Consider the following 12363-nt stretch of genomic DNA (forward strand, 5'->3'; position numbering starts at 1 on the left):
ATTGGGTTACCTCACTTAGGATGATATTTTCCAGTTCCAACCATTTGCCTAAAAATTTCATGACTTCATTGTTTTTATTGCTGAGTAGTATTTTATTGTGTAAATATACCACATTTTCTTTATCCATTCCTCCACTGAGGGATATCTGGATTCTTTCCAGCTACTGCCTATTATAAATAAGGCTGCTATGAACATAGTGGAGCATGTGTCCCTATTGCATGCTGGAGAATCCTCTAGGTATATGACCAGGAGTGGTATAGTGGGGACCTCTGGAAGTGTCATGCCCAGTTTTCTGAAAAATCACCAGACTAATTTCCAGAGTGGTTGTACCAGCTTACAATCCCACTAGCAGTGGAGGAGTTGGGCACAGGGGAAAAGTTCATGAACAGAACACCAATAGCTTATGCTCTAAGATCAAGAATTGACAAATGGGACCTCATAAAATTACAAAGTTTCTGTAAGGCAACGGACACTGTCATTTGGACAAAATGGCAACCAACAAATTGGGAAAAGATCTTCACCAACCCTATATCCAACAGAGGGCTAATATTCAACATATACAAAGAACTCAGGAAGGTAGACTCAAGAGAGCCAAATAACCCTATTAAAAATGGGATACAGAGGTAAACAAAGAATTTTCACCTGAATAATTTCAAATGGCTGAAAGCACCTTAAGAAATGTTCAACATCATTAATCATTAGGGAAATGGAAATCAAAGCAACTCTGAGATTTCACCTCACACCAGTCAGAATGGCTAAGATTAAAAACTCAGGAGACAGCAGGTGTTGGCGAGGATGTGGAGGATAGGACTTTCTGAACAGAAATCTACTTGCCCAGAAATTAAGGCTATCAATTGGCAAGTGGGACTTAATGAAACTAAATAGCTGCACAGCTAAAGAAATAATCAAGCAAAGAAGAGATTCAATGAGTAGGACAGAGTCTTTTCCAGCTATACATCTGATAGGGATTAGTATACAGAATATTAAAAAAAAAGATCAAGCAAATAACAGACTCAGTTAGAAAACAGGCTGTTGCTCTAAATAGAGAAATAGCAAAAGAAATAAAAATATCTAGGGAATATCTCATAATTATCATTGTTAGCAATTATAGAAATGAAAATTAAAACAACTCTGAAATTTAATCTCCCCCCCAGTCACAATGGCAAGGAAACCTACAACTGACAACACACATTGGAGAGAATATGCAGAAAAAGGAACTCTCATCCTCTGTTAGCAGAATTACAACTGGTGTAGCCAGCCTGGAAGTCAGGGTGGAGAACTCTCCAAGAGCTAAAATTAAATCTATCACATACCCCAACTGTACAACTTCTTGGCATGTGGCCTAAGGAATTTGACTCAAGAGACACTTGCACAAACATTCATTGTATATTTCCCTATCATAATAATAAATTGAAACAAACTAAATGTCCTTCAACTGGTGAATGCATCATGAAAATGTGTTACATATACTTGGTGGAATAGTCTGCAACTGTAAGGAAAAGTGAGACTTGACGTTTACAGGCAAATAGACTGAACTAGAAGATAGAGTGGATGATGTAAATATGTTTAGACTTTTAGAAACAGTAATGTAGAAGATCTCAAGGTATCTTCCTAATATCTTAAATTGTGGCTTATTAGCTCATATCTATGGATTATTTTCTCTTTAACCTAACATTCTGGGCTACCTTTGTTCCACTCAAGTTTATCATCCTCTACTCAAAACCCTCTTCTATCATGCTTAATAAGCTTATTTCCATATAGTAACCAAGTGTGAGTATGGCATTTCTTCTTTGATTTTCTTTTGAGACAGGGTTTCTCTGTATAGCCCTGACTGTCCTGGAACTCACTCTGTAGACCAGGCTGGACTCAAATTCAGAAATCCGCCTGCCTCTGCCTCCCAGAGTGCTGGGATTAAAGGCGTGCACCACCACCACCCGGCGAGTGTGTCATTTCTATAATCCAGGCTTTTCTGAGATCCAATTGTAATTATCAACATTTTGTCAGATGTTAGGCAAATTGCTTCAGATGGAAAAAGATAGGCACATAAGTACAGAAGGGACTTAGAGTTTAGAAATACAATAGTGTAGAAGGTAGAGTTTAGAAGGTATAACATTGTCGTTACAAAGAAAGAAGAGCCCACAGGATATAATAAACTTTGCATCATACACAAAACTGTATCCTTCACAGTAGCAAAGCCTTCAAGGTTATACATGTATGCATTGCACTGGTTAGTTCTTGTCGATTTGTACCCATGCAGACATATCTGCAAAGAGAAAAATCTCTATTGCAGAATTGTCTCCATTTTAATGATCTGATTGCTAATTGGTATAGGAAGGCCCAAACCACTCTCATAAATACAGTTCCTTGGCAGATTAACCTTGGTATATAAGAAAGCAGACTGAACAAGCTACAGGGAGCAAACAATAAGCAGCATTCATCTGTGATTTCAAATTCAAGCTCCTTCCATGGCTTCTATCTATGATGGGCTGAAGCCTATAAGACAAATAGGCCCTTTCTTCCTGAGGTTGGCTTTGATCATTGTTTTTATCACAGCAGCAAATCTGAATGTGTTTTATTTACTTAAATAAACTAAACTAGATAACTTTTCATTTATAACTGATGCTAATGCTATTCATGAAGTTCTCTGTGAATAATGCCCTCAACAACAGCAATGTAGCAAGTCTGAGAAAATGTTTTCCAGGAAACTTTGCTGAATAGAGCAGACCCATCAGGAATGATTGGTGTCCCAGTCTCAATAAGGAGAAAAATGAGAAAGTCAAGTGAGAACTAGTGATCATCTTCTTGATTGATAACGCAGTGTATCCACACTCCTGCCATCATGACTTCATAAATGACAGACTGTATCCCTTCAGATTGAAAGCCAGCAAAACAAAATAATTCCACTGTTAACTTCCTTTATATATATATATTTTTTTTACTGATAGAAGTGCAAAATATTTATTCTTGGGCAGGTAATTTAATATATCCAACTATAAATCGTGTCTTAAAGTTAAAACCTGTTAAATATCATGACATCGCTTTAAAATTGATAGCTCACATTTGACAATGCATTAGCTGTTTGAATGTCTGTTTGTTTTATTCAAAGCAATAACAAGATATAAAAGTGAGTCACACACTTTACAACAATAGTGCTTTAATAAAGCAGCATGTGCAGTTTTCTAAACAAGGCATATGGGACAGTTCTCCACTTTTACTCCACAGTGAGTGTTCACTCATACAAGTGAAAGTTTGTGCAGGAAACAATGTGAACCAAACATAACTCAAAGAACAAATTATATGTTTTAAGATGAAGCCATGACCAATTATTTACTCATTTCACAGCCCAATAAAATCTGTCTTTTAATTGTATAAAACGTAAGTTTAATTTCCATTTGCGTATTTGAAACTCTGATGGATCAATCCCGCTGGATGATATGTCCACTAAACAGATTTCCTTCTCTTTCCAAATACATTATTGATCAGTTTGGCCATTGATTTAGACCCACTGGGTCTTCTCTTCTCCTTCTGTTTGAAGATCATCAGAATGTCTTTGATGAGTCTGAGAAACATCACCTCGATCTCCAAGGACTGCTCTGCTGCAGACAGCTCACAGAACTGGCAGCGGAAATCAATCGCTAGCTTTTGCCCTTCACCCCAACCAACTTCTCGTGTGTGGCAGAGGTCTTGCTTGTTGCCAACTAAAACCACAGCTGGTTCTACCACCCTGAAACACAACGGGTAACTTTCTCAAGACAGGGTCAATCACTGTAAAAATAAGGTAAGTTTATATCCAAAGGACAGAGTTAAAAGTAAGTCCTAGTAACTATTATATTTATGGTCACTGCCATGTATGTATTTAGAGACACATCCCCACCGTTGCAAAGCCATTTTCCACAGAATAAAATAAATAACAAAAACAATACTCTCAATGATTAGAGTTTGGAGAAGCACTGAGGTACTCCTTCTTTGGGGATAGATACAGTAACCTAAAATGGTTGTAATCTTCCTCAGTTTGTCACATTATATGCTAAACAAAATGGGAAAATAGTCCCCACCACAGAACCATAAGATTCTACCTCACCAAAGGCCCATAAACATGGAGCTATGACTGACCACTTGAAACCCATTATTCCATAATATTTTTTTTCTGCTGGGTACTGTGTCACACCTATACAAAAGTAATCAATTCTGTTGCCATTTATAGGAACTATGATATCACATGTACATCTGTGGCAATTTACAGTATTAAAATTGAAAGCTTTAAGGTCCACCCAAGCATACCATCACTTAGACGTTATGTGTAACACTGATAAGAACCTATGTAACTCTCCACTTCAGCATTTGAACAAAAATGAACACTTTAATGAGATATGCTCAAACATTAAAAACAGAGGAGAATAAACTAAGGATCTCAAACACCTAAGTGTTTAATTACTGGATCAACAACTCTTTTCCTTCACTGTCTGTGTGCCAAGATAGTTTACAGTGAATTATTGACCACATCGGTGGGAGAAAAGTGGAGAAAAATGTATCCACACCCTTTACATTTGTAGATGGTTGACTATTCATTCTGTTTCTGCTGTGACATCCTGAGCAACCCAGTGACAAGAAATTGGATTTCACAAGATACCAAACATAATAAATCTGGATTTATTTAGGATCCTTAACATTTTCGTGAGGATGAAAAGGAAAAATGGAGGCATGGAGGAGATGCTGTGCAGAACACCATGATTCTGCTCATGAATGTCATGTTAACAATAGCAGCTGTCTTGTAAAATAGCCATTTACTCTGGGCTAGTAACTGTTTATGTGAGGCAGGGTATAAAGCATTCTCATCTGATTCCTTTTACTATGTGTGTAACTCCTGGGGAATGAGAAGGTGAATTGTTCAGGGCTGTTAAATTTTGTAATTGGAAGTCTGTATTAAATCCTTCCTAATGATGCTCTCAGCAAGATGATGATTTAGTAAAAAGGGAAGAAGACGGAAAGGAAATGTCTTACCTTTTACAATGAGTCGTTGGTGGCTCCCGAATTCTGTAGATAAGGGCTTTTGCAAAAGCAAAGGAGGGCCTGTTGCTGATGTCGTACACAATCACAAAGCCATCTGCCCAGTGCAGCTCACTTGTGAGGGAGCATTTTGTTTTCTGTGGCTGTCAAGGAACCAAATTTGCAAAGTGTAGTGATCACACCACAGAGTCCTTTCCTTCACTTAAAGGTTACCCATTTCAATACGGTCAAAGAACAATAATTTCTAAGATGTGCTTTCATTATTCCTGTTTCTTTCTCATCATTGTCTTCCTTAAACACACACACACACACACACACACATATACATACAGTTATTTCAATCTCACTTAACAACTTTTCTTAAGAATTTGATACAATGCCTTTTAAAGAAATTTTTATACACTGGTCTTCAGAAAATGGCAACTGTGTTAATGTGTATTAATGAGTTCTCTCTCTCTCTCTCTCTATCTATCTATCTATCTATCTATCTATCTATCTATCTGTGTGTGTGTGTGTGTGTGTGTGTGTGTGTTATCCTATTCTTGGCCTGGCAAACAAGTAAAGGTCTGAGAGTAACTTCAAGTATTAGTGAACCCCTTTCCATCTTGTTTGAGACAGAGCTTTTGTTGTGGATAACAGGCAGGATTGCACAGAAACCTCCTATCTCCTTCCATCACAGCACAGGAGTGCTGGAATTACACATGCCTGCTATAGTGCCCAGCTCTATGTAGAATCTACGAATCCAAACTCAGGCCCTAATGATTTCATGGCAAGCCCTTTATCCACTGAATCATCTCCCAAAACTAGAATATCTGTTTCTTTTTAGTAGTAGATTAAAAAATACAAAAGTGCAAATTTTATGAAGTTTATCTAAAAATGTTTATAGGATAATTTAGGGTTCAATGCCTAAAACAAATCAATAACAAGAATATGTTTTGAAATCTTAGGAAGTTGGAGAATTCTTCTCATTTTTATAATTCTATATTGATATTTTAGGGTATTGACATATAAGGAAATTTATACTCCAAATCCCTATTATTGATGCTCTATTGAAAACTAGCTACAAACATGGACAATTTAATGACAAGCGCTGTCATTTTAGAGATTCTTGTTAGGGGATGGAGAGATGCCTCCTTGGTTAAAAGCACCTAAGACTCATGCAGAGACCTCAGGTTCAGTTTCTAAAACCCACATGACACTGACGACCATATGTAATTCAAGTCCCAGGTTATATCTACTTTATTCTTACCTCTGTGGACACATCAGGCTCAGGGTACACATCCAGACCCAGCACACGCAAGTAAGACACTCACATACATAAGATAGCATCTTAATGTTGCTGTTAAGAACATTTTCTGGGCTCACATGTAGCTCATTAGAGACATTAAAGATATTTTTGCCAAGCTTACATTTAATAGAAATTTATACAATTTATACTAAATGAAATGTCAACACTTTAATAATCAATTGAGAAGAAACTTTATTTTAGTGTTGACATTATTTTGTATTTCATACCCACTCTTCTTCAAATCATGCTTGAAAATAAAACAAAGAGGTATTTTGTTTGACTTACTTGAGAACATGGGTCATATATTTCCAGATTTAATGGTTTCCCTTCCAAACACAAGTGTTTATTATAGACAGATTCTGCAAAAATATATGTACTCATTGTTACTATGAAAAACCTTCACAATAAAAACATTCATATGTGACTAATCTTGGTTTGCCAAATTCAACAAAGCATATTTTAAGGCCCTTTTTACTAAAGATATTAGTGTGTGTGTGTGTGTGTGTGTGTGTGTGTGTGTGTGTGTGTTGTCTTGGATTGTATGTGCACCTGGTACCAGAGAGGACACTGGATCCCTTGAAATCCACATTACAGATTGTTGTGACCTGCCATGTGAGTGCTGAACCAAACGTGGGTCTTCTACAACAATAGCAAGTGCTTTTAACTTCTGAGACATCTGTCCAGTCCCACAACAGTCATATTTTAGTGTCAGAGTAGAGGATCTGTGACTAAAGCTGATGAGGAAACCATGCATATCTTGTATTGACCACTGAACTTGAACTTGGTTGTGTCTATTCATTTACATACATTTATATGGAATAATATAGATACTCCACCCCCCCAAGGCTGACTTATATCATATTAACACATTAAAAATTTCTCTTATCCATGAACAAACATATCATCAGTAAATCTGTTATGTATCCTCTCCCAAGAATTTCTTTACTACTTATTACATTAACTGATTGATCAATGAGTGCATATATGTATTTGTGTATGTGAATATGTGTGTATGTGTGTGTGAGTGTGTGTATGTGTGTGTATGAATGAGTGTGTATGTGTTTGTGTGTGTGAGTCTGTGTGTATGTGTGTGAGTGTGTATATTTGTGTGCATGTGAGTGTGTGTGTGTGTGTGTGCATGAAAACTGTGAGGAGATCAGAAGACAAATTCCTTCCACAATGTGAATTTGAGGAGACTCTCAGAGCTTCAGGCTTAACATAATGCACCTTTGACACTGAGTCATCTTGCTTTTTAGTATCCATGACCAACATCTTATAAACATGCAGAAATGGTTCTAAATTCAAAACTTTTAGACTGATCCTTGGTCTCATAAGTCTTGTCAACTGCACTGCTGAATGCAGTCACTGGTATAATCTCAAGTTTTTTTGCATACAGTCTTCATTCCACACATTCTATTTCTGTTTAATTTTCTTTGGTTGCTGTCATGATCTATTAGTGTTTTCTGAAACTTGTGCCCCGACATTTTTTCACACTCTACCTTTGGATGCAGTTTGTATTCACTGTCATGTAATACTTTACAGGTTCTGGAGCCCTGTGTATTATAAACCAATCACCTCAGCATGTATTTGCAATGCAGACCTCTCCCACAAACTCCAGACAACTGTTTACTATTAGCAATATTCACTTAAGTATCTGACAAACATATTAATCTGATTATGTGATATGTGAAACTTCTGAACTCCTTGCAAAATCCTATCTTATAGATCCCAATCTGTTCAGTGATATATATCTCATTCTGATGCAAGGCCTGAAGATCTCTTGTTACTTGATTTCTCTCTTGATATACAATTCACAGAATATCATTTATCAAATAACATCACAAATGATAATTTTTGGCTTGGATTGTCAAATCCTTCGTCCACATCACAGATTCTATGAGAAACTGAATATCTATCCTTTTGTTCTCAAACATATTATGTTTGTCATCAAACATAATATTGTATTAAAATATATGGACTTGTTATGGGTATTCAATTATCATTTTTTGAATGAACAATTTCTATAACTGTTCTTCCAACTCTATTACCCTACAAATTATTACACTTACACAAAAACATGACTCGCTCACACTGATTACTATTCTGTAGCCCATAATAAGAAGTAATGGAGGGGCCTAGAGAGATGGCTCAGTGGTTTCGAGTGCTTACTGCTCTTGCAAAAGACCTGGGTTCAGTTCTCAGCACTCACAAGCTCGCATCTGCCTGTGACCTCAGTTCTTACAGACCTGATGCCCACTTCTGACCACTCTGGGTACCTGTGTGCGCATGGTACACATACAGACCCTCAGGAACATGGATATTCACATAAAAAAATCAACAAATCTTTGTTACAAAAAAAGCAGATATTTGCTGAACAAATGTTTCCTCAGAAGATGAAGACTAACTTTTAAAGTCTTTCCAGGAATAACATTTGTCCCAGTTTCCACAAACATCAGATTTTGTTTACAGAAAGTTTATCTTGTCTCCCCCCCCCCAAAACTTCCCACGTTTACTATTTGCCTTGAATCATAAACTCTCCCAGACAGTTTAAAAACACTTTCTCTCAAATCTCCCAGCATTGGCAAGGGTTGTCATCTCTAACTGTTTTAGAGTGTTTTAATTTCCCCTTCTATCCTTTCTTGACAAGTTGGAGTTGCTTCTGTGAACTTGTTTCCACAGAGTTGGGGACCTTTGGGTCACATACTTATCTTCTCAAAATGTCCTCACGTCTTATATTATGCACAAAGATGTCACAGCTAAGAATGTGTAAACATTTCATTTGTTTGTAGACCTGCATTGTAGAAAAGATTAAGGTGAAGGTTTCGTTGTTGTCTGTCTTCCTACAGAGACTGCTTTATCTTGTTTGTATTTAGTTTCTAAACTGTTCAGGGAAAACTTTCTCATCCAGGCCTCTTGGCCTATGTGTTATCCTGACCCTTGTGCCTAAGATTTTCACTCCTTGAAATGAAACACTAGAAATTTCTTTTGTTTTTCCTGTGGTCTTCTTTCTGTAAGCAGTTTTCAAATGTTCTTAAAATGTTCACAGTGTCAACTGCACAGAAACTGTGCTGTGCACATAGAGGGAGGCACATGACAGGAATCTTTAAAATCATTTCAGCAATATGGTGATAAGGCCATCTTGTAAAAAAAAATGTTTTCTTCGATTCTCATAGATAAGCAAGTATTAACACTCTGACACTAAATAAGCAATATTGAAACAAAAAAAGTAAGTCCCTTACATTTCATTGGATTTTGCTATTGTTGGTAGAAGAAATGAAAAGGAACAACATTTAATCCTCATGTCTTTTATCAGAAAAAAAGATGAAGTTTATAATTTTGATCAATCTCTGAACAAAAACTACACCCAAAGCTATAACAAAATTCCTCACATTTGTGATGTGGTATCTCCTGCATTCAATACCATTTTTATAAAGAATAACACTGTGTTAGACTTAATAAAATGACCTTAGGATTATACTAAGGTGCCTTGGCATCTTTCATAGAATTTCTCTGAAATTTATTAAAACAGCCTAGATAACAGTGTGATGTTTAATTAATCTATCATTCTGTTGTTATTACACAGTTTTACAAGCTTCCTTTATAGTTGTTTGTGCCGTGAATATTAATGTCTTTATCTTTTAACAGATGTTAATTATAAAAACCTTTTTATACTTCACAAGAAACACACACCTGTGTTTTGCAATATTTCCAAAAGAGAGCCACAACTTCACTGTGCTCTAGTCTTACCCTTGAGAAATCCCTTACTTTCTAATCCATCACTCTATTGGATAGTTTTGATGACAAAATTATTCAATTCAATTTAAAAAAAACTCAATTCAAATCAAACCTATTCTGGAATTAAAAATTAGAATCTTTGAATTAAAACATTTTAAGGAATGTAAAAAAATAACAATTCTGACAAAATACCTCTTTGGTTTTAACTAGGTTTAAAATGTTTATGCTAAAATATTAAGATGAATGGAAGTGTATAGCAGTAACTTACCAAAATTAGAAGCATATTCCCCAATGAACCGCTTGGTAAGAAACCTTACTATAAGAGCTGTTAAAAGAACAATCAGGATTTAAGGTTTGTTGCATTTTAGAATTCTGACAATTCACTTAGGTACAGAATCTTAATTTTCACTCAATTATCAACAAGCCTTCAATAGGTGCTTAAAACTGTACTGAATTCTGTTTTAAAAGCTAAGGTCATAAAATGACGATTCTGTAGATAGAAACGTGTGACCTTACATGCTACAGATACAAATTGTTAGAAAATTCATTAACAAATGCAAACATGTAAAGCACCTTACTTTCTAAACCACAAACGTATGCCTCATTATATTTGAAATCCAAGGCTCTTGCAACACTTATTTTCCCTATTAATTAAGTCTGGTTCCAAGGTTCTATGTGTAGGAGGGATAGCAGCAGTGTCCAGCATGTGCAGTTGTTAACAAATACAGTGAATTAGAGCCCGGGAACCAGGGGGAGACTGCAACAGCTTGTTGTCTTACCACAACATGAGTCTGCTAGTTATTCAGCTCTCGTTGTTAGGCTGAGGTTGTTGCTTGGTGGAAATCTTGCTACCATTAGATTGTGCAGCAGAATAAAGTAAATCAACATGGAATAATAACTTCTAGCATTAGTGCCTTTTGTGCTGGGTTCCAGAATACCCACAACGCAGTGCCTCTACAGACTCATCGCCCTTTAGTAGTGCTGCCTATAAACTCCACACTCCATTCACCTCTACCCACCCTATGTTACAAGAGAAAAGTCCTCTCAAAACAACTGACTGCTGGTAGGCTTGTGGGAAAGTGTACTGGAAGAAGATACAGTTGGGAAAGTCCTGGAATGGTTTCTTGTTAGTCTTTAGAGTTTTAAACATCAGAAGAACAAGATACAGATTCATATTTCAGACAGTCACACTGCCACACCTCCTTTAAAAGTTTGTAAATAATAACCTGCCCAGGAGATTGAAAATGCATACAGAAAAATTCATATGCAAATTATCTCGCAGTGACCTCATTACTCCTGAGAATCATTGTATTCAACAATCAGTTATTGACTGTCCCGTTTGGTGTCTACTCACCCTCGAATCAAGTTGCAAACAAAGCATCACTCACCTGATTTCCCTGTACCCTTGCCACCCAAGACAGAAAGCTTGACTTCACACATCCTGAGAATCTTGTTCAGCTTTGGAACCCTTCAGACTAGAGCTAAGCATATGTTGTTGATTTCTTTTGAACTTGCCTTTTATGGCTAACCTTGTTTTACCAAGGTCAATGTCTCCCTATATTCCTACCATCTAATAATAACTTGAAAATGTTTGCTTTTGGTACATTTCAAATGATAGTCCAAAAATTGGACTAATATTTATACACTGAGATTTATGAAACCAACGGTTAGGTATTTTTAACAGAAGTCCCGTTCATAATCCTCTGGAGAATCAAGAAGAAAAGGTCCTGTTTTTATTTAGAAAGATTCTAGAGGATGTGCAAATAGCCCTATAAATTTATCCTCGTGGGTCATTTTATCTTTTTATATATTTATGTGATTATTTTATATATGTAAACCAAGGTGTTTTGATCAAAGTCATCCCAGTCTCTTCCAGCAAGCTCTTACCAAATGACTTCCACCAGGTCGCCTTTCTTGCTTTGTGTACTATTAAAAAACTGTGTGCAGTTTGTATTGCCAGTATGTGTGTGGCATAGGACCAGCAGTTGGAGCATAGACTAACTGTTTCTCCAGTTCTCAATCATCTCCAAAACCTGTCGACTACTGGTAGGGCTTCATAATCCCTCCCTCATCTGCAATGGTGTTTTGAATGACTAGATTTTGTGTAGGGCAAACTGCTGTGAGGTCATATGTTCAAGGGGCTTATCAGGTCTAGAAAACAGTATTCTCCACAGTCTTCTGCAACCTCTAGCTCTTATAATATTTATATCCCTCTTATATGATGATCTCTGAGTCTCAAGCAGAGGAGTGAGATGAGGATGGTACGCATTAAGGGCTGAGCCTTCCGTAGACTTACGCCTTGAGTTTGACCAACTGTGAGTCTCATTATTAAA

General features: G+C 36.6%; 1 protein-coding gene across 1 annotated transcript; it reads right to left on the minus strand.

Annotated features, from left to right (window-relative positions):
• Positions 1 to 3083: 3083 nt before the first annotated feature.
• Positions 3084 to 11505, minus strand: Rergl (RERG like). Its single transcript, XM_052172748.1, has 5 exons — positions 11419 to 11505; positions 10299 to 10355; positions 6581 to 6654; positions 5002 to 5150; positions 3084 to 3724 (listed from the first exon to the last, which is right to left on the minus strand). The coding sequence occupies exons 1-5, from the start codon at positions 11468 to 11470 to the stop codon at positions 3442 to 3444; spliced, it is 615 nt and encodes a 204-aa protein (XP_052028708.1). The 5' UTR covers positions 11471 to 11505; the 3' UTR covers positions 3084 to 3441.
• Positions 11506 to 12363: the final 858 nt, after the last annotated feature.

Source organism: Apodemus sylvaticus, chromosome 2 (assembly GCF_947179515.1).
Source record: "Apodemus sylvaticus chromosome 2, mApoSyl1.1, whole genome shotgun sequence".
In the NCBI taxonomy this organism is placed as follows: domain Eukaryota; kingdom Metazoa; phylum Chordata; class Mammalia; order Rodentia; family Muridae; genus Apodemus; species Apodemus sylvaticus.

What these genes read in the sequence shown, in the direction of transcription:
- Rergl (XM_052172748.1), bottom strand. Translation starts at nt 11,470, where the DNA reads ATGTGTGAAGTCAAGCTTTCTGTCTTGGGTGGCAAGGGTACAGGGAAA. An exon ending in CAAGGGTACAGGGAAATCAG is followed by an intron (nt 10,356 to 11,418) that starts GTGAGTGATGCT and finishes TTCTTTTAACAG; the next exon opens with CTCTTATAGTAAGGTTTCTT. An exon ending in GGAATATGCTTCTAATTTTG is followed by an intron (nt 6,655 to 10,298) that starts GTAAGTTACTGC and finishes ATATTTTTGCAG; the next exon opens with AATCTGTCTATAATAAACAC.